This window comes from Gopherus flavomarginatus, chromosome 1 (genome assembly GCF_025201925.1).
Source record: "Gopherus flavomarginatus isolate rGopFla2 chromosome 1, rGopFla2.mat.asm, whole genome shotgun sequence".
Classification (NCBI taxonomy): Eukaryota; Metazoa; Chordata; order Testudines; family Testudinidae; genus Gopherus; species Gopherus flavomarginatus.
This window is the reverse complement of record NC_066617.1, coordinates 44,087,285-44,114,526: the sequence shown is the minus strand read 5'-3', so window position 1 is coordinate 44,114,526 and position 27,242 is coordinate 44,087,285. Positions and strand designations below refer to the sequence as shown.

Genomic DNA, 27,242 nt, shown 5'->3' with positions numbered 1-27,242 from the left:
AGGCTTCAGCGGTGTGGGCCTACTTGTGGTCATCAAATATGAGCAAGAAGATTGGATGAATTCTTCAAAACAGCCAAGAACTGGGTCTGCCCATTCCAGAAGGGGTGATACCCAGTGCAAGGCTTCTCCTTTTAGAAGGCTGATGATCAGCCTCACCTTTGCCTTGTCATTTGGGTAGATGGCTGTACAAATCAAAACAGCAGGTGGCACTGGATAATGAACATATGAGGGCCACTAACAAACCACTTTGGCAACAGGACGTTTGGATTGTCCTCTGTGGTTGCTGCCACAGCCAATCCCAGTGTCTCTGGAACAATCTGGACCTGCCCTCGGAGGGAGGCATTTTCTAGCTGCAACTGGGCAACTTAGTTCTGGAGACTCTGAAATAGGGAGAGGAACAGTTCCCAGCCAAGTGGTGATGTTGCACAGACTGTGTTTCTGCTCTTCCCGTGGGATTAAATACTTGTCCCTGGGGGTCATCTGCCCCTTTCCTTGCTATGGATTGGCTGAGGGATGAGTCATCATAGGCTCTGGCTGAGGATTTACCTCACACTGGCCTCCTCCCCTCTATCCCTCTGCAGGTGCAAGGGCTAGTACAGAAATGAATTTAGAATTCAAACATCTCTTCACACTTTAGCTCTGACTCTATGTGGAGTGGGCTACACACAGAGAAGGGTTATCTTAGGCCTCATAGTGGGAAGGGTGGATGCTAGTTGGTAGTGCAAACAGCCTTGGTGAGGGGTGGACTGTGAAGCACACAGTCAGCCAGTCCACTGTCCAGTTCATGGACCTTCAGGTACCTGTAGTCTGCAGGGGATACAAAAACCTAGGATAAAATTCTTTTTTGTTAAAATGACAGGAGGTACCAGGAGAAGCTCTGAAAATAGGGACACTCTGGTATTTCAGTGACACGTTCCCCAGACATGATGATGTTTGGATGAAGCATGATGATATGTGCCAAAAATCTATTTACTCTGTGTGCCATAGCAATATTATAATGTACAAGGCACAACATCATGACAGCCAAGCATCTCCCATCAAGCAAAATCAGTCTTATCACTCCAGCACCTTTAGTACTTATTTAATGCCAACCTACTCTACATCTCTCCACACATTCTTATGTCTACAGTTCCTGCTGTATGGTACAGCCTACTTTTGCTTGCTTGTCATGTTATAAATGGTCATATTTAATCATACAGCATCACAGCAAGAAATCACATTATTTCTCCTTCCCAATACCTCTTTATTTCTCTCCCCCTGTTCTATTATTTTGTTTTGGAATTGTAACATTTCTCTCTCTAAAGTGTTTTGGTTATGTAACCCTTCTGCCTGATAGAATTGGCAGCAACAAGGGCTGGGTTCAATATCTAGGTGTTTCTCTTGAACAGTACAACACAAAACCAGCTCGAGCCCCCACGCAGTAACCTGGGACAATCACATACCACCTTCTGCATGCCTCTAACAGGCAATATTTCCCCTCTCACAAGCACAGAGTCTGAGTATAGAAAAGAAACTTTTAATAAAAAGAGGGAAGTAACCAGGCATTAATTTGGGGAAACACTACAACAGGGTTCATAAACATAAACCATGAATAAGGCTACATTTTAGTCATACATATTTTTACTAAAAGTCATGAACAGGTCATGGGCAGAAAACAAAAATTCACAGCCTGTGACCTGTCCATGACTCTTACTAAAAATACCAGTGAATAAAACTTGGGGGAGGGCCCTATGGTTGCTGGAGAAGGGCAGCTCAGCTACTTGGCTCCTTACCTTAGTCCACACCTCCTCCCCCCGCCCCCCCAGCAGCAGCAGACTTTTGGTGTGGGAGGGGGCAGGGGGTTGTGGCATGGGATGGGGTGAGGCAGGCTCTGGGTGGCGCTTACCTGGGGGACTCCTTGGAAGTGGCAACATGCCCCTTGTTCAGCTGCTAGGCAGAGGCATGGCCAAGCAGCTCTGTGGGCTCTCAGTTGAGTCTAAAGACTTGGCTACACTAGAGAGTTGCAGTGCTGGTGGTGGCTTTACAGCGCTGCAATTAACACACAGTCCACACTTGCAAGGCACATCCAGCGGTGTATCTCCCTGGATACAGCGCTGGCTGTACTCTACCTCTGCCTGGGGAATAACGACTGCAGCGCTGGTGATGCAGCGCTGCTCTGCCAGTGTGGCCACCAAAAGTGCTGTTATTGGCCTCCAGAGGTATTCGGAAGTATCCCAGAATGCCTATTCAGCCACTCTGCTCATCAGTTCGAACTCTACTGCCCTGGCCTCAGGTGACCCGCCCTTTAAATGTCCCAGAATTTTAAAAATCCCCTTCCTGTTTGCTCAGCCAGGTGTGGAGCGCAATCAGTGAATCTTTCTAGGTGACCATGCCTCCACGCGCCAAACGAGCCCCAGCTTGGAGCAATGGCGAGTTGCTGGACCTCATCAGTGTTTGGGGGGAGGAAGCTGTGCAGTCCCAGCTGCGCTCCAGCTGTAGGAATTACGATACCTATGGGCAGATATCAAGGGATATGATGGAAAGGGGCCATGACCGGGACACGCTGCAGTGCAGAGTTAAAGTGAAGAAGCTGCGGAGTGCCTATTGCAAAGCCCGTGAGGGAAACTACCGCTCTGGTGCTGCCCCCATGACCTGCCGTTTTTACAAAGAGCTGGACGCGATACTTGGGGGTGACCCCACCGCCAATCTGAGGACAACGATGGATACTTGAGAGTGGTGGGGGTAGGAGGAGGGGGGGAGGAGGAAACCGATAGTGAGGGTACTGGGATGGGGGGAGACAACCCGGAATCCCAGGAAGCATGCAGCCAGGAGCTCTTCTCAAGACAGGAGGAAGGTAGCCAGTCGCAGCAGCCAGTACTTGGTGAAGGACAAGCAGAGGAGCGGGTTCCCGGTAAGCGGCTTGTATTTTTAGGATGAAAATGTTTCGGGAGAGGAGGGAGGGTTAGGGCTGCATGCATGCATGCCTAGATGTGGAATAGCCCATTGATGTGGTCTGTCACGTCGCTGTAATTGGCCTCTGTGGTCTCTTCAAAAGTTTCAGCCAAAGCGTGGGCAATGCGCTTGCACAAGTTTATTGGGAGAGCCACTGTGTTCCTTGTCCCAGTCAGGCTAACGTGTCCACGCCACTGTGCTGCGAGGGGTGGGGAGACCATTGCTGCACAAAGGCAAGCTGCATAGGGGCCAGGGTGGAAGCCACATTGCTGTAGATGACCCTCCTGCTCTTCCCAGGTGACCCGCAGCAGTGAGATATCTTGCAGGATCAACTCCTGTGGAAAATGTTGGGAGACTGTTCAGTGTAGGTGCCCCCTGTAGCTGTTTGCTTTCCCCAATGCACAGAAACCCCTGCACATCCCTGAAGCAATCAGTCCCCCTTACTCACCATTTTGGGGCTCCTGTGGGTTATGTGTACTCTCTTTGGCATGGGAAAATTATGCTATTGTGAAGACTGTAAACTCCTTCACTGTGTGGGAATAACTGTCTGAGATATAAACAATGCTGCCTCTGTTAATTGTTGCCTTTTCTGCCTTTCTACAAGCAACCTTGACTTCTCGGATGCCCATATTATCAACAGCTGAGAGACTCCAAAACCTCCGGAAGAAGCCGTGAAAAAGCAAAGACAACCTGCTGCAAGCCGTTATGGATCATTCTGCCAGAGAGAATCAAAAACTGCAGGACTGGAGGGAAAAGAAAAGCAGGATCCGCCAGAGAAATGCAGCGGCCTGGAAGAAAAGCACAAAGCAGCTGATAAGCATCCTGGCACATCAAGTGACTCTATCCAGAGGCTCATAGACATTCAAGCAGAGCACTGGCGTGCCGCCCCCACTCTCCCCCCGTGCCAAAGCTCTTTCACTTGTGCCCAATGTCAGCTCAAAACCCCCTTCCCCAGCATCCAGGTTCTTACCACCACCACCAGCTGCCTCCAACACCTGTACGTTCACCAACCAGCCCTAAGAACTACGACCCTTACCCTCTGCACTCAGCCCCCATCACCATGCAGTATAGGCATCCTGAAGTGCAGCAGTCATTGCACAGCACTCCAGACAGGACATATTCTAACCTGTGACTGTACAGTTCCCCACCGCACCCCCTTGCCCTTTTAGGTTCCCAAAATGTTGTGTGTCTGTCAATAAAGTTATTTTCTTTTCAATAAATGAATCCTTGATTTTGAAAACAGTCTTTATTATTGCAGAAAGTAAAAAGATACCTTAGCCCAGGAAAGAAACAGGCACTGCAAATCAGCTTAGGAAAAACAGATTCCTACTAACATTGTAACCACTGCACTCCACTCCCATGCAAGGCACCAAACATTACTGTTGGTTTTCAGCCTCAAATTCCTCCCTCAAGGCATCCCTAATCCTTGAAGCCCTGTGCTGGGCCTCTCTAGTAGCCCTGCTCTTTGGCTGTGCAAATTCAGCCTCTAGGCGTTGAACCTCATAGGTCCATGCCTGACTGAATGTTTCACCCTTCCCTTCACAAATATTATGGAGGGTACAGCACACGGATATAACCGCAGGGATGCTGCTTTCCCCCAAGTCTAGCTTCCCATACATAGAATGCCAGCTCCCCTTTAAACGGCCAAAAGCACACTCCACAGTCATTCGGCACCGGCTCAGCCTGTAGTTGAACCATTCCTTGCTCCTGTCAAGCTTCCCTGTATACGGTTTCATGAGCCAAGGCATTAATGGGTAAGCGAGGTCTCCAAGGATCACAATGGGCATTTCAACGTCCCCTACTGTGATCTTCTGGTCTGGGAAAAAAGTCCCTGCCTGCAGCTTCCTGAACAGGCCAGTGTTCCAAAAGATGCGTGCATCATGCACCTTTCCGGGCCAGCCTGTGTTAATGTCAATGAAATGCCCACAGTGATCCACAAGCGCCTGGAGAACCATAGAGAAATACCCCTTCCGATTAACGTACTCGGAAGCTAGGTAGGGTGGTACCAGAATAGGAATATGCATCTGTCATGGTATAATTCCCTACTCTGAACTTTAGCGTCCAAAAGATGGGGTACCAGCATGAATTCCTCTAAGCTCAATTACCAGCTTAGAACCTGTAGTGCTGCCACCAATCAGGAATTCCAGTGCCTGGTACACTCTGGTCCCCCCAAAACCTTGCCCGGGGACCCCCAAGACCCAGACCCTCTGGATCTTAACACAAGGAAAGTAAAGCCTTTCCCTCACCGTTGCCTCTCCCAGGCTTCCCCTCCCTGGGGTACCCTTTAAGATCACTGTGATTCAAACTCCTTGAATCTTAAAACAGAGAGGAAAATGCACCTTCCTCCCTCCTTCTCTCTTCCCCTCCCAGATTCTTCCTGAGAGAGACAATAATCCTAACACAGAGAGAAATTAGCCTCTCTCTCACCCCTTCCCTCCTTTCTCCCCACCAAGTCTCTGGTGAATCCAGACCCAGTCCCCTGGGGTCTCACCAGAATAAAAAAACAATCAGGTTCTTAAACAAGAAAAGCTTTTAATTAAAGAAAGAAAAAACAGTAAAAATGATCTTTGTAAATTTAAAAAATGGAATAGGTATAGGGTCTTTCAGCTATAGACACTGGGAATACCCTCCCAGCCTAAGTATACAAATACAAATTAAAATATTTTCAGCAAAATACCAATTTAAACTCCTTTCAGGCAAATACACATTTGAACTCCTCCCAGCCAAATACACATTTGAACTCTTCCCAGCCAAATACACATTTGCAAATAAAGAAAACAACCATAAGCCTAACTCGCCCTATCCCCTAGTACTTACTATTTTGAATCTATAAGAACCTGTATCAGGGAGATTGGAGAGAAACCTGATTGCACATCTGGTCACTCTCAGAACCCACAGAGAACAACAACCAAAAATTAACAGCATACTCAAAAACTTCTCTTCTTCAAGATTTGAAAGTATCCTGTCCCCTGATTGGTCCTCTGGTCAGGTAACAGCCAGCTCACTGATCTTGTTAACCCTTTCCAGGCAAAAGAGAGATGAAGTACTTCTGTTCTATTAACTCTTACTTATCTATTTATGACAGCGTCCCATCTATCACCCCTCCAGTTAGGGAAACCCATTTGTGCAAAGCCATCCACAATGTCCGCACATTCCCCAGAGTCACAGTTCTTCTTAGCAGCATGCGATTAATGACCCTGCAAACTTGCATCAAAACGATCCCAACGGTCAACTTTCCCACTCCAAACTGGTTCCCAACCGATCGGTAGCTGTCTGGAGTTACCAGCTTCCAGATTGCAATAGCCACCTGCTTCTCCACTGGCAGGGCAGCTCTCAATCTCGTGTCCTTGCGCCGCAGAGTGGGGGCAAGCTCAGCACACAGTCCCATGAAAGTGGCTTTTCTCATCCGAAAGTTCTGCAGCCACTGCTCATCATCCCATACTTCCATGACGATGTGATCCCACCACTCAGTGCTTGTTTCCCGAGCCCAAAAGCGGCGTTCCACAGTGCTGAGCATTTCTGTGAATGCCAGCAGCAATTTTGTGTCGTATGCGTCAGGCGACTCGTTATCATCGTCGGACTCCTCATCACTTTGGATCATAGGAATAGCTCAACTGCCAAACGTGATGTTCTGGCGAGACTCATCAGCATACTCCTCAGCAGTTCGGGCTCCATTTCCCACAGAAATCGTGCTGCACAGAAACCGTTGAGAGAGTCAAGATGGCGCCAAACGTGGACGGAAAAACAGGGATTGCTGGAATGTGAAGCGATGCATCACGGGGAGTTGGGACAGGAAGAAGAATGACCCGCCCCCTCCGTCCCCTTCCCACAACCTACGGCGCCAAAATGGGACAAGATGCTCTGTGGGATAGCTGCCCACAATGCACCACTCCCAACATCGCTGCAAATGCTGTAAATGTGGCCACACTGCAGTGCTGGTAGCTGTCAGTGTGGCCACACTGCAGCACTTTCCCTACACAGCTGTACAAAGACAGCTGTAACTCCCAGCGCTGCACACCTGTAAGTGTAGCCAAGCCCTAAATTAGCTCTGTTTTTACACAGTGGAAAGAGTAATAGTGAAATGGTGTCTGAGGCCCTTAGGCAGGGCTCACACCACGAGGTACAAGTACCTGTCCCCACCATCTCTACTTACTGGGCTTTGGTAATTCTTTGCAGTCTGTTTTGCAATTATCTTAAGTAATTTTGTATCATCTGCAAACTTTGCCATCTCACTGTTTACTCCTTTTTTTCCAGATCATTTATGAATATGCTGACCATTTATTCCTACCCTTTGTTTCTTATCTTTAAACTGGAGTGCCTCTGAATGCTTTTTAGGATCATATAACTATCCTTAATTTAATTTAATGACAACCTTTTTGTTATCTTAATCATCATGCCTCTGTTTATAAATAAACTCCCTGCCACCGTGCCTCTGTTTATAAATAAACTCCCTGTGTGTTAGCAGCACAGAAACAGAACTCATCATATTCCACACTCAAGCTCTAGATCCTGGGTATTGAGCACCCACTATTTTTTTTCTGTAGGTACCTGAGCCCCAGAGCACCTACACATGGAGTCAGCGCCTGTGCATGGGAGACCAGAATTGCAGACAAACAGTAGTCCAGATGAGGTCTCACCACCAGTGCCTTGTATCCTAACACCTCCCTGTCTCTACTGGAAATACCTTGCCTCATGCTGCAGCTGCACCCCAGGACCAAGTTAGCCTTTTTCACAGCCACCTCACATTGAGGGTTCATAGTCATCCTCCTGTGATCAACAAGCACACCCACTCATATCTTACTCTTCTTCTCTGTCACTTCCAACTGATAAATCCCCAGTTTATAGCAAAAATTCTTGTTGCTAGTCCCTGCATGATCTCCCATTTTGCACTATTAAACATCATCCCATTTCTGTTACTCCAGTTTACGTGGTCATCCAGATTTTCTTGTATGATATTCTTCCATATTGGCAATACCTCCCAACTTTGCATCATTCACAAATTTCCTACTTTTTTGTGCCAAGGTCAGCAATAAAAATGTTAAATAAGATTGGTCTCAAGACTGATTCCTGAGGAACTCCAGACTCCACTAGTAAGCTCCCCCCTGCCTGACAGTTTGCTTTTCAGTATGACCCATTGTAGTCTCCCCTTCAATCAGTTCCTTATCCACATTTCAGTTCTCATATTAATCCCAATCTTCTCCAATGTAACTAATAATTTCTCTTTGGAACTGTATCAAATGCCTTACTAACATCCAGGTAAATTAGATCTACTGCAGTTCCTTTGTCTAAAAAATCTTCTCAAAGAAAGATATTAGTAATGTTGTTACCACCTCTTGAATCCAACAATTGAAACGTAGAAAAATCTTCAATTACTTTCTGTCATTTAGGCAACTCACTTTTTGCAGTTCGTCAAGCTTGAGTTGGAACAGATCATTTAACTTAGGAAACATCTTAATAGCCCCTTCTTATCTTAATCGCCCATTAATCACTCTGTTTATAAACACAATTCTGACTCCCTGCCCCAGGGACCAGCCAAGGAAGTTTTTTTAAAGGCTTTTGAAGCTCCCCCTAGAACTGTGTGCATGGACACCACAGAGACTGGGGCCTTGGCTACACTTGCAAGTTAGAGGGCATTAAATCAGCCCTGGGCGCCCTAACTCTGGAGGTGTCCGCACTGACAAGGAAGTTAGAGCACCTGGACTCTGCAGCTGGAGCACTCCTGGTAATCCACCTCCACAAGAAGCATAGAGCTTGCTGCTGAAATGCTGGGGTGTCAGTGTGTCAGTGTTGCATTACTGCACTGTGATTGGCCTGTAGAAATGTTCCATAATCTCTTGAAGTCAAGTGGCCACTTTGGTCATTGTTTTGAACTCAGCTGCAGGCATGCAGATATCTCCTTTCAAATCTCCATTTCTGACAGCCGGCATGCTTATCTGCTCAAAGACAAAGCAAACCATTACTGTGGAATGCTCATGCTGCAGAGGCCAGGCATTTGTGCATTTTTGTGCATGTGTGAGAAAGAGAGGTGGGGGTTGGTGGCTGATGTTAGGGTTTCCCTCTGCCGCTGTCTGAACTTACAAGACAGCATGCTGACAAACTCTCTGCCCCCTTAAACACACCATCTCTCCTCCCATATTCACACAACACACTCCCTGTCACACTCCGCCCCCACTAAAAAAGCACGTTGCAGCCACTTGCACACTGGGATAGCTACCACAATGCACTGCTCTCTGTGGCATTGCAAGAGCTGTTAGTGTGGCCATGCCACTGTGCTTGCAGCTGACAGTGTAAACACATGGCAGTGCTTTCCCTGCTGCTGTTTCAAAGGGCTAATTTAACTCCCAGTGCTCTACATCTGCAAGTGTAGCCATAGCCTGCACGAGGACAAAAACAAGAAGTGGAAGATCCTCCCACCCAAAACCTGCAACCCACTATACATTATGAGGAATTTAAAAAAAAACCCAACCAAGATCCACTTATTGTAAGTGGATTTGACAATTTTGCTTTGGAAGCCATGTCCCCTGCCTAAAGAGTGCTGTTTAGTTGAGGATGAGTCCCTCAATCAGGATATGCCCAGTACAGTTCTGCTTCCCTTGATTAACACAACAAGGATAATAAAGGATAATCCTTTATTACTCCTGCCCCAATAACAAGTAGACCGCGGGTCCAACACCAGCCAAAAGTGATCATTTGGGCAAGCAATCCCATCATGCTGAGCACCTAGGCAGGGTGGGTCTGCCCATGCAAACGAGCTCTGAAGTCCTCTTCCACAGCTCATCACTAGATGTCAGGGTGAGCTCGTTCAGACTCTGCTTACAGTTACACTTGTGTAAAAGACACAATACAAAATAAAGTTGAATTGTAAAGTATGTGTTAAGTAGAGGAATTCTTCAGGGAGATTCTCTAGGATTTATTTCTCTCAGTCATTTTCATTATTGCCAACCTAATATAAGAACAGATTTATTCTTGTGGATCACCACAACTCTCGAGTTCCAGCTCTTAATCCCACATTTCCCTGTGGCAACTAGAGTGCTTGATTAGAGTGCAAAAGTAATATTAGAACAGTGTTATACCAACATGCCAAAAAATAACCCATTTTGGATCTGTGTGGATAAAGAATGTTACATTTACTAGTACCGATTCTTCCCTGATTGCCTGCATTTCTCGCTGTTCTCATCTCTGCAGGTCACTTTTTGGTTTACTTCTTCCTCCCATGTGTTTGCTAGCTAAAGCTGGCTGGGAAGTGGAGTTTCCGTCCTGTGAAAATTTTTGAGTTTTCAGAATTTTTTTCATCCCAAATCAGGAAGAAAAGCCCAAATTCTATTTTGGCAATGTTTTGATGTTTCCAAAACAAAATATGCTCCCCAGGATCTGTGGCTGCCTGGCAACCCTGGAAGTCACAGCTCCCCAGCAGGCAAGCTGTGGGGGAACTAGTATCCCAAGGAGCCAGGCACTCTTCCCTGTTTGGTTTCCATTGAAAGTTTTGATGGAATCAACACATTCTCACAGAATGTTTTAGTTGCATCTCATCAGCATTTTTTAATGGAAAACTGTTCTGTAGGAACATTTTCAACCAGCTGTGTTGCTATCTCTATCGCTAATTTTGAAAATGACACCAAGTTTGATCACAGTTGAATTTAGAAAGAATCACCTGATAAAAAAAAGAAGCAACTATGAAGGTGGTAAGGAGATTCTTGGAGGGGTATTCAGTCCAATGAGTCAAAAAAGTCTCTGGAAATTGTAAAAAAAGGCTTAAACTGGGCAAACCCCATACAAGCCCCCATTCAAAGGGTAGTTGATCCCTGAACTAAACCATAAAGCTATTATCCTCTCCCCCAAAGCCTTCCTTAAGACCCACTTCTTCTGAGATTTCTTTAAGAAATCTGCCAGTTGATGCTGAGTAGATGCTGTCATGGACAACTGCATTTATTTATTTATCTATAAAATACATTTTAAAAATGTTAAACAATTTGGAACCATCAACTCTGCTCACAGCTAATCTAAATTACCACACAATCTTCTCACAGGTACCCTCATTTTTTCTCCTTGAAATACTGTTTATGATGCTTTCAGCATTTTTTAAAAATTAGATTGTAAAACTCAGAGCACTCTAGGTTTTCATGAATAGTAAGAAGAGTTGACAATGTGCTATCATGTATACAAGTGAATAGGGAAGTGGGAATGACTACAGCACCAGTGCATCAGAAGAGCTTAACAAATGCAGCTAGATTCCAGCTGGCTGTGTCGACAGGCATTTTCATACTTTCACATGTTTGGATCTCTTAAAATTAATCTTAATTCTGAATTTCAGGGGTTTCTAATGATTCTAGCTGTGGAGAGGTTAGCCAGGGCTTGTCTCCCTCTGGAGTGGTGGGGAGCCACACTGCCACACTAAATTGGGGACTAGGTCTTGCGGGGAATTAGGCCAGCCACAAGAGTTGTCCTATGCAGCCTTTGTGAAGGAAGAAATAACACAGTAAGCTCAGGCCCTAGGTCAGGGCAGGACACTGGTGAGTCAGGCACTCAAGCCCTCAGCAGGGGCTGAGCAATAACAGCATATACTCGCAAGCCCTAAGTCAGGTCAGGGCAATGGTGAGTCAGGCTCTCAGGCAGGGACTGAACAGTCATAGTATAAGGGCAAGCCCATGACCTAGATCAGGGTGGGGCAATGGTGAGACAGGCGCTCAGGTCCTCAGGCAGGGTCTGAGCAACAACAGTATATAATGGCAAGCCCAGGCCCTAGGTTCGAAAGGGCCGTGGAGAGGGGAGCCTGCCAACCATGAATTGGGTGGCAGGGGGGACGCAGGCCTTCCCATTCCACTGTGTCCCAGCCCAGGGCCCTAACAGTGGCAGAAGACCCGCTGCAGTGTTGGTGAGGATCCTGGCTGCAATACACTAACATGGGTTCTGGCAGTGCTGAAGCAAGACTAGGGTCAGCTGCCTTTGGGCTACTTCCAGACTCCCCCTCTTGAGGTACCTGGGTTGGAGTGGTGTCCTCAGGGGGGTCCAGCACCATGGGTTCCTCGGGATAGCTGGTGAGGGGTAGACACAGCAACTCCTTCTGGTAGTTGGCACAGGGCAGGCTCAGCAACTCCTCCAGGTAGCTGACGAGGGGCAGCCTCAGGAGAGTGATATCTTTCATGGTCATCTAGTTGAAATAGGGGAATTTTTGTAAGGGAACAGCACAAGGACCTCATTCATGCTGGGCTGTTTGCGTTTGGCTAAAAGGGATCATCCCTGAGGATAGCCATGCAGTGGAGGGAGGAGTGAAGGGATCATCCCAGAGAATCACCATGTGGTAGGGTCAGGGGAGGGATGTTCTGCACATCCACCTGAAAACCACAGCCCCTCCTTTTAAATGTCCAACCCAACTGGCATTGCTTGCTATGGGAAAGGAGGGTGCTGCAGTTTGAAACCATTCCCACGTTGTGAAGGCAGAAGGAGCCAACCCACGTACCTTTTGGCTTACCATGGCTGCCTGGAAACCAAATTCTGTTGCCCAGCCATGTGTGATGTGTCACCACACCCACAGGTGTTCTGTATAAAAGGCAAAATGCGACCTTGTACCTAATGCACATGTGCTGTCTGCTGTGAATTGCTTGATTCACCATGAAAGAGTCTCCCTTTTGTTCGCAGAAATGTATCTTCTTAAAATCTACTCTCCCTTTTTATCCTCCCCACAGGTGCAAATGTTTCTGTGCTCCCCTTATCATCTCCGTCCCAGAGGTTATCGCAGATTAGAAGGTGAAAAAAACACACTCGCGACGAGATGTTCTCAGAGCTCATGCAGTCCTCCCACATTGATAGGGCACAGCTGAATGCATGGAGGCATACAGTGACAGAGGTCAGGAAATCATACAGTGAGCACAATGAGAAGAGGCAGGATGCGATGCTGAGGTTAATGGGGGAGCAAAAGGATATGCTCAGGCATCTGGTGGCGCTGCAGGAAAGGCAAAAAGAGCACAGACCACTGCTGCATCCACTGTATAACCACTTGCCCTCCTCACCCAAGTTCCATACCCCCCTCACCCAAACGCTCAAGAACACGGGGATGGAGGCTCCGGGCACCTAGCCACTCCACTCCAGAGGATGGTTCAAGCAACAGAAGGCTGTCATTCAAGAAGTTTTGATTTGTGTGTGGCTACAAAAAGCAATGTGCCCTTGTCCTCCCCTCCTCCCTGACCCCACCCGGGCTACCTTGTAAGTTATCTCACTTTTTTTTAATCAATAAAGAAAGAATGCATGGTTTCAAAACAATAGTGACTCTATTTCCTTTGCCAACTGTGATCGAAGGGGGGAGGGTGGTTGACTTACAGGGAATTTAAATCAACAAAGGGGCAGGTTTGCATCTAGGAGAAACACACACAATTGTCACACTGTAGCCTGGCCAGTCATGAAACTGGTTTTCAAAGCCTCTCTGATGGTCAGCATGCCTAGCTGTTCTCTTCTAATCACCCTGGTGTCTGGTTGCTCAAATCGGCCGCCAGGCGATTTGCCTCAACCTCCCACCCCACCATAAACGTCTCCCCCTTACTCTCGCAGATAATTATGGAGCACACAACAAGAAGCAATAACAATGGGAATATTGGTTGTTGCGAGGTCTAACCTAGCCAGCAAGCAGTGCTAGTGAGCTTTTAAACATCCAAAGACACATTCTATCACCATTCTGCACTTGCTCAGCCTGTAGTTGAACTACTCCTTACTACAGTCCAGGCTGCCTGTGTATGGCTTCATGAGCCATGGCATTAAGGGGTAGGCCGGGTCTCCAAGGATAACTACTGGCATTTCAACATCCCCGACAGTAATTTTCTGGTCTGGGAAGTAAGTCCCTTCTTGCAGCTATTCAGACAGCCCAGAATTCCTAAAGATGCGAGCGTCATGCACCTTTCCCTTCCATCCCATGTTGATGTTGGTGAAACATCCCTTGTGATCCACCAGTGCTTGCAACGCCATTGAGAAGTACCCCTTGTGGTCTACATACTGGTTGGCAAGGTGGTCTGGTGCCAAGACAGGGATATGCATTCTGTGTATCATCCCACCACAGTTAGGGGACCCCATTGCAGCTAAGTCATCCACTGTGGCCTGCACATTTCCCAGAGTCACTACCCTTGATAGCAGAAGGTTAGCGATTGCCTTGGCTACTTGGATCACAGCAGCCCCCACAGTAGATTTGCCCACTCCAAATTGATTCCCAACTGACCGGTAGCAGTCAAGTGTTGCAAGCTTCCACCTGGCTATCATCACTTGCTTCTCAACTGTCAGGGCAGCTCTCATCTTGGTGTCCCTGCACTTCAGGGCAGGGGAAAGCCACTCACACAGTTCTAGGAAAGTGGCCTTACGCATGCGAAAGTTTTGCAGCCACTGAGAATCATCCCATATCTGCAACACTATGTAGTCCCATCAGTCTGCGCATGTCCTCCTCACAAACATCCTCATGCTGCATCTCTTAGGCCGGTTCTGCATATACTGCAGGATATTGTGTGAAATGTTTACAATGCTCACAACAGCAGCAGTGAGCTGAGGGGGCTCCATGTTTGCCATGCTATGGGTAAGCCAGGAAAATAGGAGTGAAATGATTGTCTGCTATTGCTTTCACGGAGGGAGGGAGTTAGGGAGGGGAGACTGATGACATGTACCCCAAACCACCCATGACAATGTTTTTGCCCCATCAGGCATTGGGAGCTTAACCCAGAATTCCAATGGGCCGCAGAGACTGCGGGGACTGTGGGATAGCTATCCACAGTGCACCGCTCCATGAGTCGATGCTAGCCATGGTATTGAGGATACACTCCTTCGACTTAATGGGGACACACACAATCAGCTGTATAAAATCGCTTTCTAAAAATCGACTCTATAAAACTGACCTAATTTTGTAGTGTAGACATACCCTAAATTTAGGCTCCTATTTTAAAAAAAAATCCTGGCCCCAGTTTTGGAAGTACAGTAACTTTTCACTTAAAGTCATCCCGGTTAACGTTGTTTGGTTGTTACATTGCTGATCAATTAGGGAAAATGCTCGTTTAAAGTTGTGCAATGCTCCCTTCTAATGTCATTTGGCAGCCGCCTGCTTTGTCCCCTGCTTGCAGGAAGAGAAGCCCATTGCAGCTAGCTGGTGGGGGCTTGGAAACAGGGTGGACCGGCAGCCCCTCTATCAGGTCCCCCTATCAGCTCCCCACTCCCCTACGTTCCCTGTGCAGCAGCTGCCCAGCAGGCTAACAATTGCAGCTGTCCCTCCCCCGACTGCCATGTGCTGCTCCTGCCATCTGCCTTGGAGCTGCTCCCCGAAACTCCTGCTTGCTGTGTGGGGAGAAGGAAAGAAGAGGGGGGCTAATGTCAGGGCATCCCCCTTCCCCCTGCTCCTGCACCCCGCTTACCCCATCTTCCGTAGAGCAGGGGGGACACACAACAGGGCTCAGGACAGAGGGAGCTTGCTGGCAGCAGCAGCTGTGGTTTCAGCAACCTGATCTAATTAACAAGGCAGCGTACTTAAAGGGGAAATGTGCATCTCTCTCACACACATAGTGTGTGTCTCTGTGTCTGTCTGCGATGTTCTCTCCCCTCCCTCCATTCCTCCTGCCTTGTAGACTGTGAGAGTTAACCTTTAAGGGCTCAGCCAATTGCTAGTTCATCACTTAGCAGTAAGGCATTCCCTGGGAAATATCCCACCCTCTGACTCCTCCACCTCAACCAAGTTTCACAATGATCATCACTGTGTACCAGTATTAAATTGTTTGTTTAAAACGTATACTGTGTATATATATTTGTTTGTGTAAAATGTATACTCTGTGTGTGTGTGTGTATATATATATATATATAGTTTAAAATGTTTTAAACAAAGAATTTAATAGTGGTACACAGTGATGATATATATATATATAATATAGTCTTTTGTGTGGTGAAAAAAAATTCCCTGGAACCTAACCCCCTCATTTACATTAATTCTTATGGGGAAATTGGATTCACTTAACATCTTTCGCTTAAAGTAGCATTTTTTCAGGAAGATAACTACAACGTTAAATGAGGAGTTACTGTGTTAAGATTTTCAAAAGTGCCTTTCAATGGGATTTGGGTGGGTCTAATTCCCTCAAGCACTTTTGAAAATTCTACTTTTGGTCTCTGTTTTCATGCAAATACTTTGATAATAAATAAGAACAAATAAATAAAAATAAATATATAAAAAACAGACTATGCTCTATGACTGGAATTGTTCCTGTACCATATAGAATTCTTTATTTCCATGAGACATTAGTTATTCTTTAATAGTCCATTTAAATGCTCCTAAATTTAAACACCACATGTTAAAATTTGTAAAAAAAATACAGTCCCCAGAAAGCATCAGTCATTTCAATTGAGAGCTGTTGGAACAGAGTAAAAGGAACAAAAATTATCTGGATCTGCAAGTATCTCACACAGCTAGAGCGAGCCCTTGTTGGCTGGCTAACTTATATTATTGATGGCAGCATTTAGATAAAGTTTTCTACAAATTTATTTACAAAGGCCAAATTCATTCAATCATGGGAAGGTAGGGATCAATTTCACTAAATCTTAAATAATCTGTTCTTCATTTGACCTACACTTCATAGCAGCAAAAAATACAAATGTATAAGAATTATTAAAATGATTACAGTATGTTTTATAATTTCTAGATGTTTTCCAAGAATGAAGTCCTATTAATTGCATCTCTGTAAACAGACTTCATCACTAATTAATAAATAAGAAATCACATAGTTACTTTGTGCTTGTCACCCTCAGGTTTAGTGTTTAATAATCCTCCTGCCGTAATTGACAGTAAGACACATGGGCTTTTGTTACCTCATTGCTGGAAAATCCAGAATGCAAAGCCCAATACCAATTACATTTCAAATAAAATTCTTCTGCCTAAAATAATTAGTTATTAATGTGTATTTGTATTACAGTAGTGCCTAGATGTTTTGCCCATGCTGAGATTCAGTTGTGCTAGGCACTGTATAAATATATAGTAAAAGACAATGCCTGCTCTGAAGAATTTATAATCTAAATGTAATACAAGATGCAATAATTGCTGTAATAAGCAAATGGGAGATGGGATGATAATAATACAAATATGTTTTCGCTTAGACTAGCTGTGTGAAAAATTTGGATGTAGCAAAGAGTTTCTTTTGAGATAATTCAGTGTATCAGTAGCATTGGTCCCAGCTATACACATGCTTATTCAGTATCAGCTAGCAGTATTCATCATGAGTCTCAGGGACGGGGGCGAGAGGGTGGAGATAAAGAGGAATCTGATGTAGGATGGAGTCATAAGTTTACATGTTAGTATGGGAAAGGTGTTGCAAGCACAAGAATCAGGATGGAAGAAAGTGCAAAGGCATTTGGGAAGAAAAGAAAAAAGTGGATGAAAACTGATTAGTTGTTAAATAACCAGGCCTATTAAAATCAGACTTTTAATTCTGTGTCCAGTACTGAAAACAATGAAGCTCTCAGAAATGAATAGTTAAGTATTGTTAATAATTAGCTGGCAATCTGTTTTTTCAATTCTGCAGTTTCCTGATATCCATCCTGCAGAACACTATTCACAAATGTGCCTAACAAAATGGATTGTGGTGTAATTGTGATCAACATCTTAACCAGTGTCTCATTTATTATTACGGTTTGTTGTGCCAGACAAAAAGAACTCCAAGATGAAGATAAGCCATTCTATTTCACCTAAACTTATAAGAGTATTATAATTTAATTCCCTGTCTACAGTAGCCCTTGAACCTTGCTAACTGCAATTAATGACAACAGTTTTCTGATCTGCTTGCTACTAGCATATTTATAGAGTGTTTGTTGGTTATCGTACTATGGCTATAGAATGTTTTCCAAGCCACTGTCAATATTTCAAGATGACATCCTTACTCTTGGAGTAGACTCATAAATATAGCTGCCAGGTTCCAATGGCTTATCCAGTGCACAGGTTCCAATAGCTTATCATTAAAGTATAGGATGCAGAAAGAGTCAAGCTGACCAGAAGAAAAGTTTCCTGCCTTACCAAGAGAAAAAGAAAGAGAAACAGTAGGGTACCTAGGGAAGACTGAGGGTATGGCTACACTACGAAATTAGGTTGATTTAATAGAAGTCGATTTTTTAGAAATCAATTTGATACAGTCGATTGTGTGTGTCCCCACTAAGCGCAGTAACTCAGCAGAGTGCATCCACAGTGTTGCAGGTGGTTCTGGGTACATGTCGTCAGGCCTCCTTCCCTCCCTCCCTCCCTCCCTCCGTGAAACCAATGGCAAAAAATCATTTCTCCTCTTTTTTCCTGGGTTACCCATGCAGATGACATACCACGGCAAGCATGGAGCTCGCTCAGCTCACTGTCACCATATGTCTCCTGGGTGCTGCAGGCAGATGCGGTGCTGCAGTGCTACACAGCAGCGTCACCTTGCCTTGCCGATGGTACAATATGATTGCTAGCTGTTGTGGTCATCCTGTGGGTGCTCTTGGCCAACCTCAGTTAGGTTGGTTGGGGGCACCTGGGCAGACATGAGTGCTCCTGGCTGGCCTCAGTAAGGTTGCTTGGGGGCACCTGGATAAAAATGGGAATGACTCTAGGTCATTCTCTTCTTTAAGTTTTGTCTTATAGAGAATCATAGATTATTAAGGTTGGAAGGGAGCTCAGGAGATCATCTAGTCCAACCCCCTGCTCAAAGCAGGACCAACCCCCAAATGGCCCCCTCAAGGATTGAACTCACAATCCTGGGTTTAACAGGCCAGTGCTCAAACCACTGAGCTATCCCTCCCCCATGTTTGCCTTGCTCTGGTTTTTGGTAGGCTTCACGTAGCACTGTCGCGGGTCCCTGTTATAACCTCAGTCCTTTATGCCCTTAGAGATTTTTTCAAATAGTCCAGCATTCCATCTTTTGAAATGGAGTTTGGATAGCACGGCTTCATCTCCTCATACAGCAATCAGATGCAGTACCTCCCGTTCGATCCATGCTGGAGCTCTTTTGCGATTCTGGGACTCCATGGTCACCTGTGCTGATGAGCGCTGCGTGGTCACCTGTGCTGATCAGCTCACTACACTGGCCAAACAGGAAATGAAATTAAAAAGTTCATGGGGCTTTTCCTGTCTACCTGGCCAGTGCATCTGAGTTGAGAGTGCTGTCCAGAACGGTCACAATGGAGCACTCTGGGATAGCTGCCGGAGATCAATACCTTTGAATTACATCCACCCGACACCAAATTCGACCCAGCAGGGTCGATTTCAGCACTAATTCCCTCATCGGGGAAGAGTACAGAAATCAATTTTAAGAGCCCTTTAAGTTGACAAAAATGGCTTGGTCACATGGACGGGTGCAGGGTTAAATTGATCTAAAGCTGCTAAATTCGACCTAAACTCATAGTGTAGACCAGGGCTGAGAGATTAAGTTGGGAGACTTGTTCTGTGGACTCTGTGGAAGGGGCACTGTGCCAGTACATGGCTTGTCAAGTAATTATGGAGGAATCTGGTAGCAACTACATAGTTAGGGCTGCATTCTAAAATGGATTTAAAAGTGGGCAAAAATTCTTAGTTTTTCAGTAAAGGTAGGTGGCCACTCAGTGTGGAATTTCACATAGGATTAGTTTTTATGCTCTTTGAATAAACCAATACACTTATGACTGGCCCTGCTAAATAAGACCTATGTTCTGTTAGCATCAACCATCACAGAAGTCAATATAAACTTTTGGAACCTGATCAATAAGGATCTTTCCATTAACTTCAATGGACTTTGGATCATGCTCCCCTTAAAGAGAAGTTTCAGGAGCAGAGAGTAGGGAAGTTTGAATTAAAGACTGAAAATTGTTTGCCAGAAGTACAAGGCAGTATCTACTCTTTTATTTAAAATGAGAAGTCTTTTTCTAAATTAATACAGTCACTAATTATCCTCTCGTTCCAGTACCATAGTTAGCTAATTAGCTTAGCAGTAGCATCCTCTTGTCAAATTTGCGAATGATTCAATTAATTTTATCTTGCCTCCCAATAGCCCTCAGTAGAAGTGAACAATAACTAGATATTTGTTTGCATCTGTCTTTGTCATAATACCTGCTCTACATTCAGCTCTGTTTCCTAGCTAGGGTGACAAGACAGGAAGTATGAAAAATCGGGACGGGGGTGGGGGGTAATAGGCACCTATATAAGGCAGCCCCAAATATTGGGACTGTTCCTATAAAATCGGGACATCTGGTCACCCTACCCATAGCTCTGAGGATGGTACTGTATTGCTCTTTGTACTTAAACCTAAACTGTCTGACTAGTGGCAGTAGTTTGTGTTGTCTTCACCGATAAAGTAGTTTGTGTGCGTATATTTCTTAGTGAAGCTACTGCAAAAAAAAAAAATCACTCTCTTTTGGACCATTTCCCTTTGAGTTAATGTCTTAACAATTGACCAGGAGTGAAAGTAACTTAAAGGACTTACCAGTACTCCAGAGTCCTGCAGAGGGGGAGGGGCCTCAACTGGAAGAGGCATGGCCTCTATCGGAAGAGGTGGGGCCTTTAAATCATGGGGCTTTTAAATCAGGATTTAAAGGGCTCAGGAATTTGGCTGAAGCTAGGAGCCAGGCCCTTTAAATTAACCCCAGAGCTACCAGCTGCACAGGTGGCTGGGAGCCCTGGGGTTTGGGCAGGGGTGAAAGTAATTTACATTTCTTACCCATATGGTCCAATCGCAAGCAACCCACCCACCTCTCCTACATACTTCATGGATCCCTCCCATTGCATGACATAGATAGAGAAAATAAAGCTACTGTTACTACTACTAGTACTATCTGTAATAAAACTTTACTATTGGAATAAGCCTGAAAAAGCGAAAACTCACTGTCACATTTTTCTCTGTGTCTTCCCTCCTCCTCCTCCAGCCAGGCTGCCGATGCTAGGCTCTGTGCTTTCTCCCTGCCTGGCACTTAGCAGCTGCTGCAGAGGCTTCCATCTAGTTTGCAACAGGGAGACTGCCTCCTGCATAAGAACAATTTAAACTCAGTTGTTGTTCCCTGATGGTTCAGCCCCCAGGGTTAAGAGAGGTTTCTGACATCTTTGTTAATTTCACTCCCAGTTGTTGGGGGTGGGGGTGGGGTTGGAAGCTGTGTGTGACCATGGCAGGGGCAGTTCTTTTCTGCCCTCTGGATGAGGGGATCTCCAATACTACTAAACTACAATAGTAGGGGCCGGTTGCTGGGGTTGGGGCAGTCGGCGGCAGGCTGCAGCTACATTGTTTGTGACACACACATTCATACATACACATATATACTGTATGTATGTGTATGAATGTGTCACAAACAATGCAGCTGCAGCCTGCCAACTAGCAGCGACCCTAGCAACCGGCCCCTGTGGGCTGCTGCCTGCAGAAAGCCAGCAGGTGCCGCTGGGCTGGGTCTGCCAAGGAGTAAGTAACCAAGGCAAAAACTACAGCCAGCCAGCCAGGGAGGGAGCTGGTGGGTTGGGGAAGAGGAGAGGAAGGGAAAGTCAGGGGTGAATGAAGGACAACTGGAATAGCCTTCATGAAATATACAAGATATTTAAAGAAAGTTTTATCAATTTCAGACTCTGCACTCTGCAGACAGGACAAAACAAAAAGAGATCTGAAATTGCACTCGCTGTCCTAAGGACATTTCAGGTGTTTAAATCAATATAGAAAGAGGGTAGATTGGAATCAAAACTACTATTTCTTTCAAAGGAGGCACAATAATTTCACTGGGAATATTCAGTTTTCCCCTCCAATCCCTTTGTGGTTTTGTCTATGGGGGCTATTTGCTTTCCCGGTAAATCTTTAGTTGCTTTAGCAAAATTGCTTTGCCCAAAATAAACCCTAATCATCATCACACATCTTTCCACCATGTTCTCCATGTTTTTTGTGTTGTTTTTTTAAAACAGTAATATTTCAAAGAGGATCTGCAAGCAGTTTGGACATCACAAACATGATCCTCTGCTGGGGAGGGAATGAGATAGATTTGAACTTGGAAATGGTTCCTGATTTTGATTGTGTTTAGGAGATCCCCTCATCCAGGGGGCAGAAATGAACTGCCCCTGCCATGGTCACACACACTCAACAACAACTGGGAGTGAAATTAACAAGGATGTCAGAAACAGCTTCTAACTCTGGACACTGAACTGCACAGGGAACAGCTGAGTTTAAACTGTTCTTTTGCAGGCAGCAATAGCAGGCATTTCAGCCAGTCTCCCTACTGCAAGCTACAGCCTAGAGGAAAACCCCTGATGAGCGGGGGGTGGAGGGAATGGGGAGGAATTCAGAGCCTTGTCTGCAGCCTGGCTGGAGGAGGGGGAGGGAGGAGACAAGAAACCAATGCGACAGTGAGTTTTCCCCTTCCACCTACTTTTATTAGCTCAGGGTTTAAGCTGTGCAGCCAAATGCCTATATTTGTTGTGTATATTAGTAGGAGAGATCCCCGAGGGCAAACAGGGACAGCCCCTGCCATGGTCAAAAACGCCCTCCCCTCAACCCCCTCCCCACAGCTACTGTGGGTACGTCTACACTACAGGATAAATTCGAATTAGTTTAAACCAATTTTATAAAACAGATATTATAAAGTCGATTGTGCGCATCCACACTAGGCACATTAATTCAGTGGTGTGCGTCCGTGGTCCGAGGCTAGCGTCGATTTCTGGAGTGGTGAACTGTGGGTAGCTACTGTAAAATAATGAGGCCAATAATGTCGATTTGCATCCACACTAACCTAAATCGATATAGTAATATCGATTTTAGCGTTACTCCTCTCATTTGTAGGAGTACAGAAATCGATTTAAAGAGCCCTTTAAATTGCTATAAAAAACAGTGTAGTGTGGACAGGTGCAGCGTTAAATCAATTTAACGCTGTTAAAATCCATTTAACAGCGTAGTGTGGACCAGGCCTGAGAGTGAAATTAACAAGGAGGCCAGAAACCTGGCCCTGGGGGCTGAACCATCAGGGAACAGCTGAGTTTAAACTATTCTTATGCAGGGAGCAGGCTTCTCTTTCCCTCCCTCAGTCAGTCTCCTTTTCTTACCGGTCCTCCGTACTTGCGCGTACCAGCTTACTTTCACCTCTGCAATTGACAGACATCCTGGGATTAGGATAATGGAATACAAAAAAACAGTTTAGAAGCAATGAATCCTTGCTTTCACTGCAAACTCAGGAATAAATGCAGCATGAGTACATACAAACTAAAATCAAAATGGTATTACTGGGGGTATTTAATCTTTAAAATACTTATATATAACAGTGGAACATTCATTAGTATGACATGCTCATGGAATGTGAAATTTAGCAAGTGCATTCAGGTGGCAGAAGACAATAGATACAAAACTCAGGCATAAACCTTAAGGGCTATATCTTCAAAGAAAGCATTGAAAGATCTTAGCCAAGTGCAATTTGTGTGCACAAATTAACAGAACTATTTTAATAAGAGCTAAATAACGGTGCCATGTACTTTTTATCTTTTTTAATTGTGCCCTGATTTGCTTCTTTATGGTATATTTTAATGTCTGGGAACATTTTCTGTGGTCCTCCTTTTACATATTATTTTACTATTGGGTTATTTCCTTTAGAAATATATGGGGCATCAAATCTGGTCTTCCTGGTTTAGCTGAAGGCCCTCTGGGAGGTGTCGAGGATGATTAGTCAAACTCTACCACTTAAACTGATATATATTCAAAATGTTAATTGCCACACAGGTTACATAGGTATCAATGAAAACAAAAAAGAAATTTAACAATCTTACCAAAAATCCCTTCCCTGCTCAACTTTCACTCGCTTGGCACTTGCAGTATCACCCATTCACTGTTCTCTAGTCCTTATTGAATCTTCCAGCCTAGATCGGTCCTGAATTTACAATATAAATATCAAGCTGAAACATATTTTAAGAACCCCCCCAACTTTTCAGACCTTCCATATACATCCTAAAGAAACAAAACAAGGCACCAATCCTGTTTATTTCCTTTTCTAGATCACCCTTAAGCTTTTGGAGCTTGATCCTGCTGGGTGCTCAACACCCTTATCTCCACCTGAAGTCAGTAGGAGGTGACGTAGTCAACATCTTGCAGGATTGCGTCCTTAAGCCCTAATTCAGCAAAAGTACTTAGACATGCCTAATTTAAGCACACAAGCTGTCCAATGACTTCAGTGAGACTCCTCACGCAGGTAAAATTAGGTATGTGTTTAGCACAGCTTTTCAAAGCTGTTTAGGTATACTTGAAGATTCAGATAGGCACTTCTGAAATGCCACTAGGTGACTAAGCAGGTTAGGCACCTAAATCTCATTGACTTCAATAGCAGTTAGGTGCCTGGCACTTTTGAAATTCCCATTAGGTGCCTATCTTTACCTTTGAAAATTTGGCTCTTAGAGCCCAATTATTCTGCCTTTATGCACAAATAGCCTAGACTAACAGTTTTTGTCCTCATTAGAAATGAAATGCACACATAGAAATAAGAGATTTGGGGCAAAATTTATTGTTGATTTATACCATGTTAGTGCTGTTTCAAAAAATGTTGATAGAGCCATCATCTGTCAGTAAATACTGTGCCATCAAAATCAAAATGCTTTGCAAAATCATGTCAATTTTGCCAAAATTTTGTTTAGGAGAAAAAACATGAAAAAGTCCCAGCAATGTAGAAATGTCCCATTTTGACATTTTTTGTTTAGAAATTATTTTTTGTTTCAATTTTTAAAATTTTGGATTATATTATATATATAAGATAAAATTTTAAAAATAAAAAAAGTTGTAATTGATCAAAAAAATTTTTTTTAATTTCCTTTGCGGAGGATTTTGAAATGTTGGGGGTTTAATATGAGTCAAAAGGCATATTCAGAAGTCAAATTCAAAAATTTCACAATCCTTTACTTAATGGAATTGTCATTCTCCAGCCAGCTCTACATATGATACGATGCTGGACCTTAAAATGCTGGACAAGTATAATTAATTCAGCATTCAATATTTCATAAATAACCATATACATTTTGCTCTAACTTGAAACAAAACAAAATAACCCTCTGATTAGATCAGTCATGGAAAAGTTCTTCCAAAGCACATAATTCCCTCCCACCCTCTCCAAACATCGTATACATAAGGTCCTCGTTTACCGAAGTTCTTAAGTGGGTGCTTTGCTGAATAGCAATGAATTTAAGCATAGGCTTAATTGCTTTGCTTAATATTGGCCTAAATGTAAATTTAAACATAAACAGTATGTGCAATGTGGTGAAGCACCATTGCTGAGAGTAGTTTAATTTCCAAAATGGATTCCATTTAAATGTACTATCATAATTTTACACTAACATATACATGTAGCAATGAAATGAAAAATAATTATGTATTTTTAAGGATAAGAAGTTATGGCCAATTTTTTAAAAAACTGGGTGCAGTCAACATTATTCCAACACATTGCACAGCCTATATATTGTATATTGCATATTTAATACGTAGGGCCCTGATTCTGCAGCAGTTACACACATTCTTATCCTTAAGCACTGAATTAAAATAAAGCATGTTTTGTTTGCAGTGTTATGGCCATAAACTGTAAAATACAAAGGCATAGATTTTACAAAGGAAACAAGAATGAAGAATATTACCTGTATACAATGTGGCTGAATTAATATTGCTTTAGAAACAGTAAACTTGATTCTCCTTTGATTTACACACATCTACACTGGTGTAACTTCACTGATTTCAGTGGGATTACTCCAAATTGACACCAGTGTGAGAACGGAATCAGCCCCCTAATTTTTATTCTCTTACTTATGTGTAGTTGATTTCTTATCTTTAATTTTGCATTAATGTTAATTTTTCCATTTTATATTGCTATTTGTTTTAATAAGAAAAAAAGAGTGAAGGAGAAGGAATATATAAATATTAGAAAGTAAGACAATAAAGGAGGAGAAAAGGGAAAAAAATTCTGTTTGTGCCTCAGCATGGATTCTTTAGAAGTACCTCAGTGCTGTTCAATATCGTTAGAGCCAACTGACAGCTGCTAAATCACTTTAACAGTGTGCCCTTATATGAGGCATCCTAGGCATTTCCTAAGACATCTTTAATTCAGACAGTCTTAATTCAAGAGGTCTTAACCAGTTAAAGGTGCCTCGAAGGTAAAGCGGTTCAGTGAGCACCGGAGTTCTTAACCACTTTAGCTTCAGGGCTCTGTGAAAAACCAAACAGAAATTGTTCTATCATACATGAGAGACCATTCCATTCTTTAACTTTCAGAACTTTAGAGATATGGTGCTATTTGCCTTTAATCTTCCATTGTTTTTCATTCTTTAAGACAGATTTTAAATCTAGTGAACGTTGAAGTTTCTATTTTTAGCCATTATTGAGAAGTGCAAGCCCAAATATTAATTAGAACATGGAAAATGTGTATATTTTTCACATCTAGAAACAGACGGTAAGTTGGTCAAATAAAAAAAAAACTCCTTTTGAGTTGAGACCATAATTTCAACTCATAAGGAATTTGTTCGAGCAACTGAAAAAGGGGGGTTAGAATGGAAACTGCTTCTCCAGCATCTGACACAGCAAATGCTATGATAAGCTACATTAATCTTTTCACCCAGACACTGCCCTCGATTGGATAGAGTATCATTGTTGGACTTGTTCATAAATAATTGTGACATTTCATCCTTTACTGGCTGCATCTAGGTCTTGATCCTGAATAGTGCTCCTGCATGGTACTGAGCATCCTCCATTTGCATAAACTTCAGTGGGAGATAAGCTCAGGATTTTCCTGGATCAAGGACTCACTCCAGTTCTATTGGTACTGAGATCTTCTGAGAGATACCAAGTGTCCTCAACTTCTGTTAAAGTCAGTGGGCGTTGAGGGTGCTCAGAACCTCTCAGATATATTCAATACCTCCAGGACGGGGCCATAAGGAAAAGAATGCTTGTGTAACTCACTGGTGAATGTGTGACTCACCCCTTCTGTACTTAACCGCAGAGGATATGCATAGTTAGTGCTCCCAATTAGGGTGCTTTAGCTCAAATTGTAGCAGCTCATGGTTTTTAGTTCTGGAAGTTCCCAGTTCAATCATTGGTGTACCATCCAAGAGGACCACCATCACTTATGTTGTTACTGTTGTGTATTTGGTTGTTGTGGTAATAGAATCTTGTGTTGCTATGGCAACTGAGTCAGATTATTAGGGGATAGCCCAGCCTGTTTGGCTGGCTGTTGGTTAGTTCTGTGTGTAGCAATAAATGGCTGCTCCAAGGTTTACAGCTCTCTGTGTCTCCAGTGATTTCTTCCTAAAGCTGTTGCCCCCAAGGATATAACAATGTGGCGACGAGGGTGGGATCTCTGTGCTGCCCCAGTAACAGAAGGAAGTAGAAGTTCAGGTA

The 27,242-nt window shown here is 44.1% G+C and overlaps 1 protein-coding gene across 1 annotated transcript in view; it reads right to left on the bottom strand.

Annotated features, from left to right (window-relative positions):
- Window positions 1–3,863: 3,863 nt before the first annotated feature.
- The window catches only part of LOC127042885 (uncharacterized), an 88,813-nt gene continuing 65,434 nt past the window's right edge, over window positions 3,864–27,242 (bottom strand). The window contains exon 2 of the mRNA XM_050936391.1: window positions 3,864–4,817. Within this exon, the coding sequence (XP_050792348.1) occupies window positions 4,308–4,817 (510 nt within the window). The 3' untranslated portion in view covers window positions 3,864–4,307. The remainder of the gene's footprint in view (window positions 4,818–27,242) is intronic.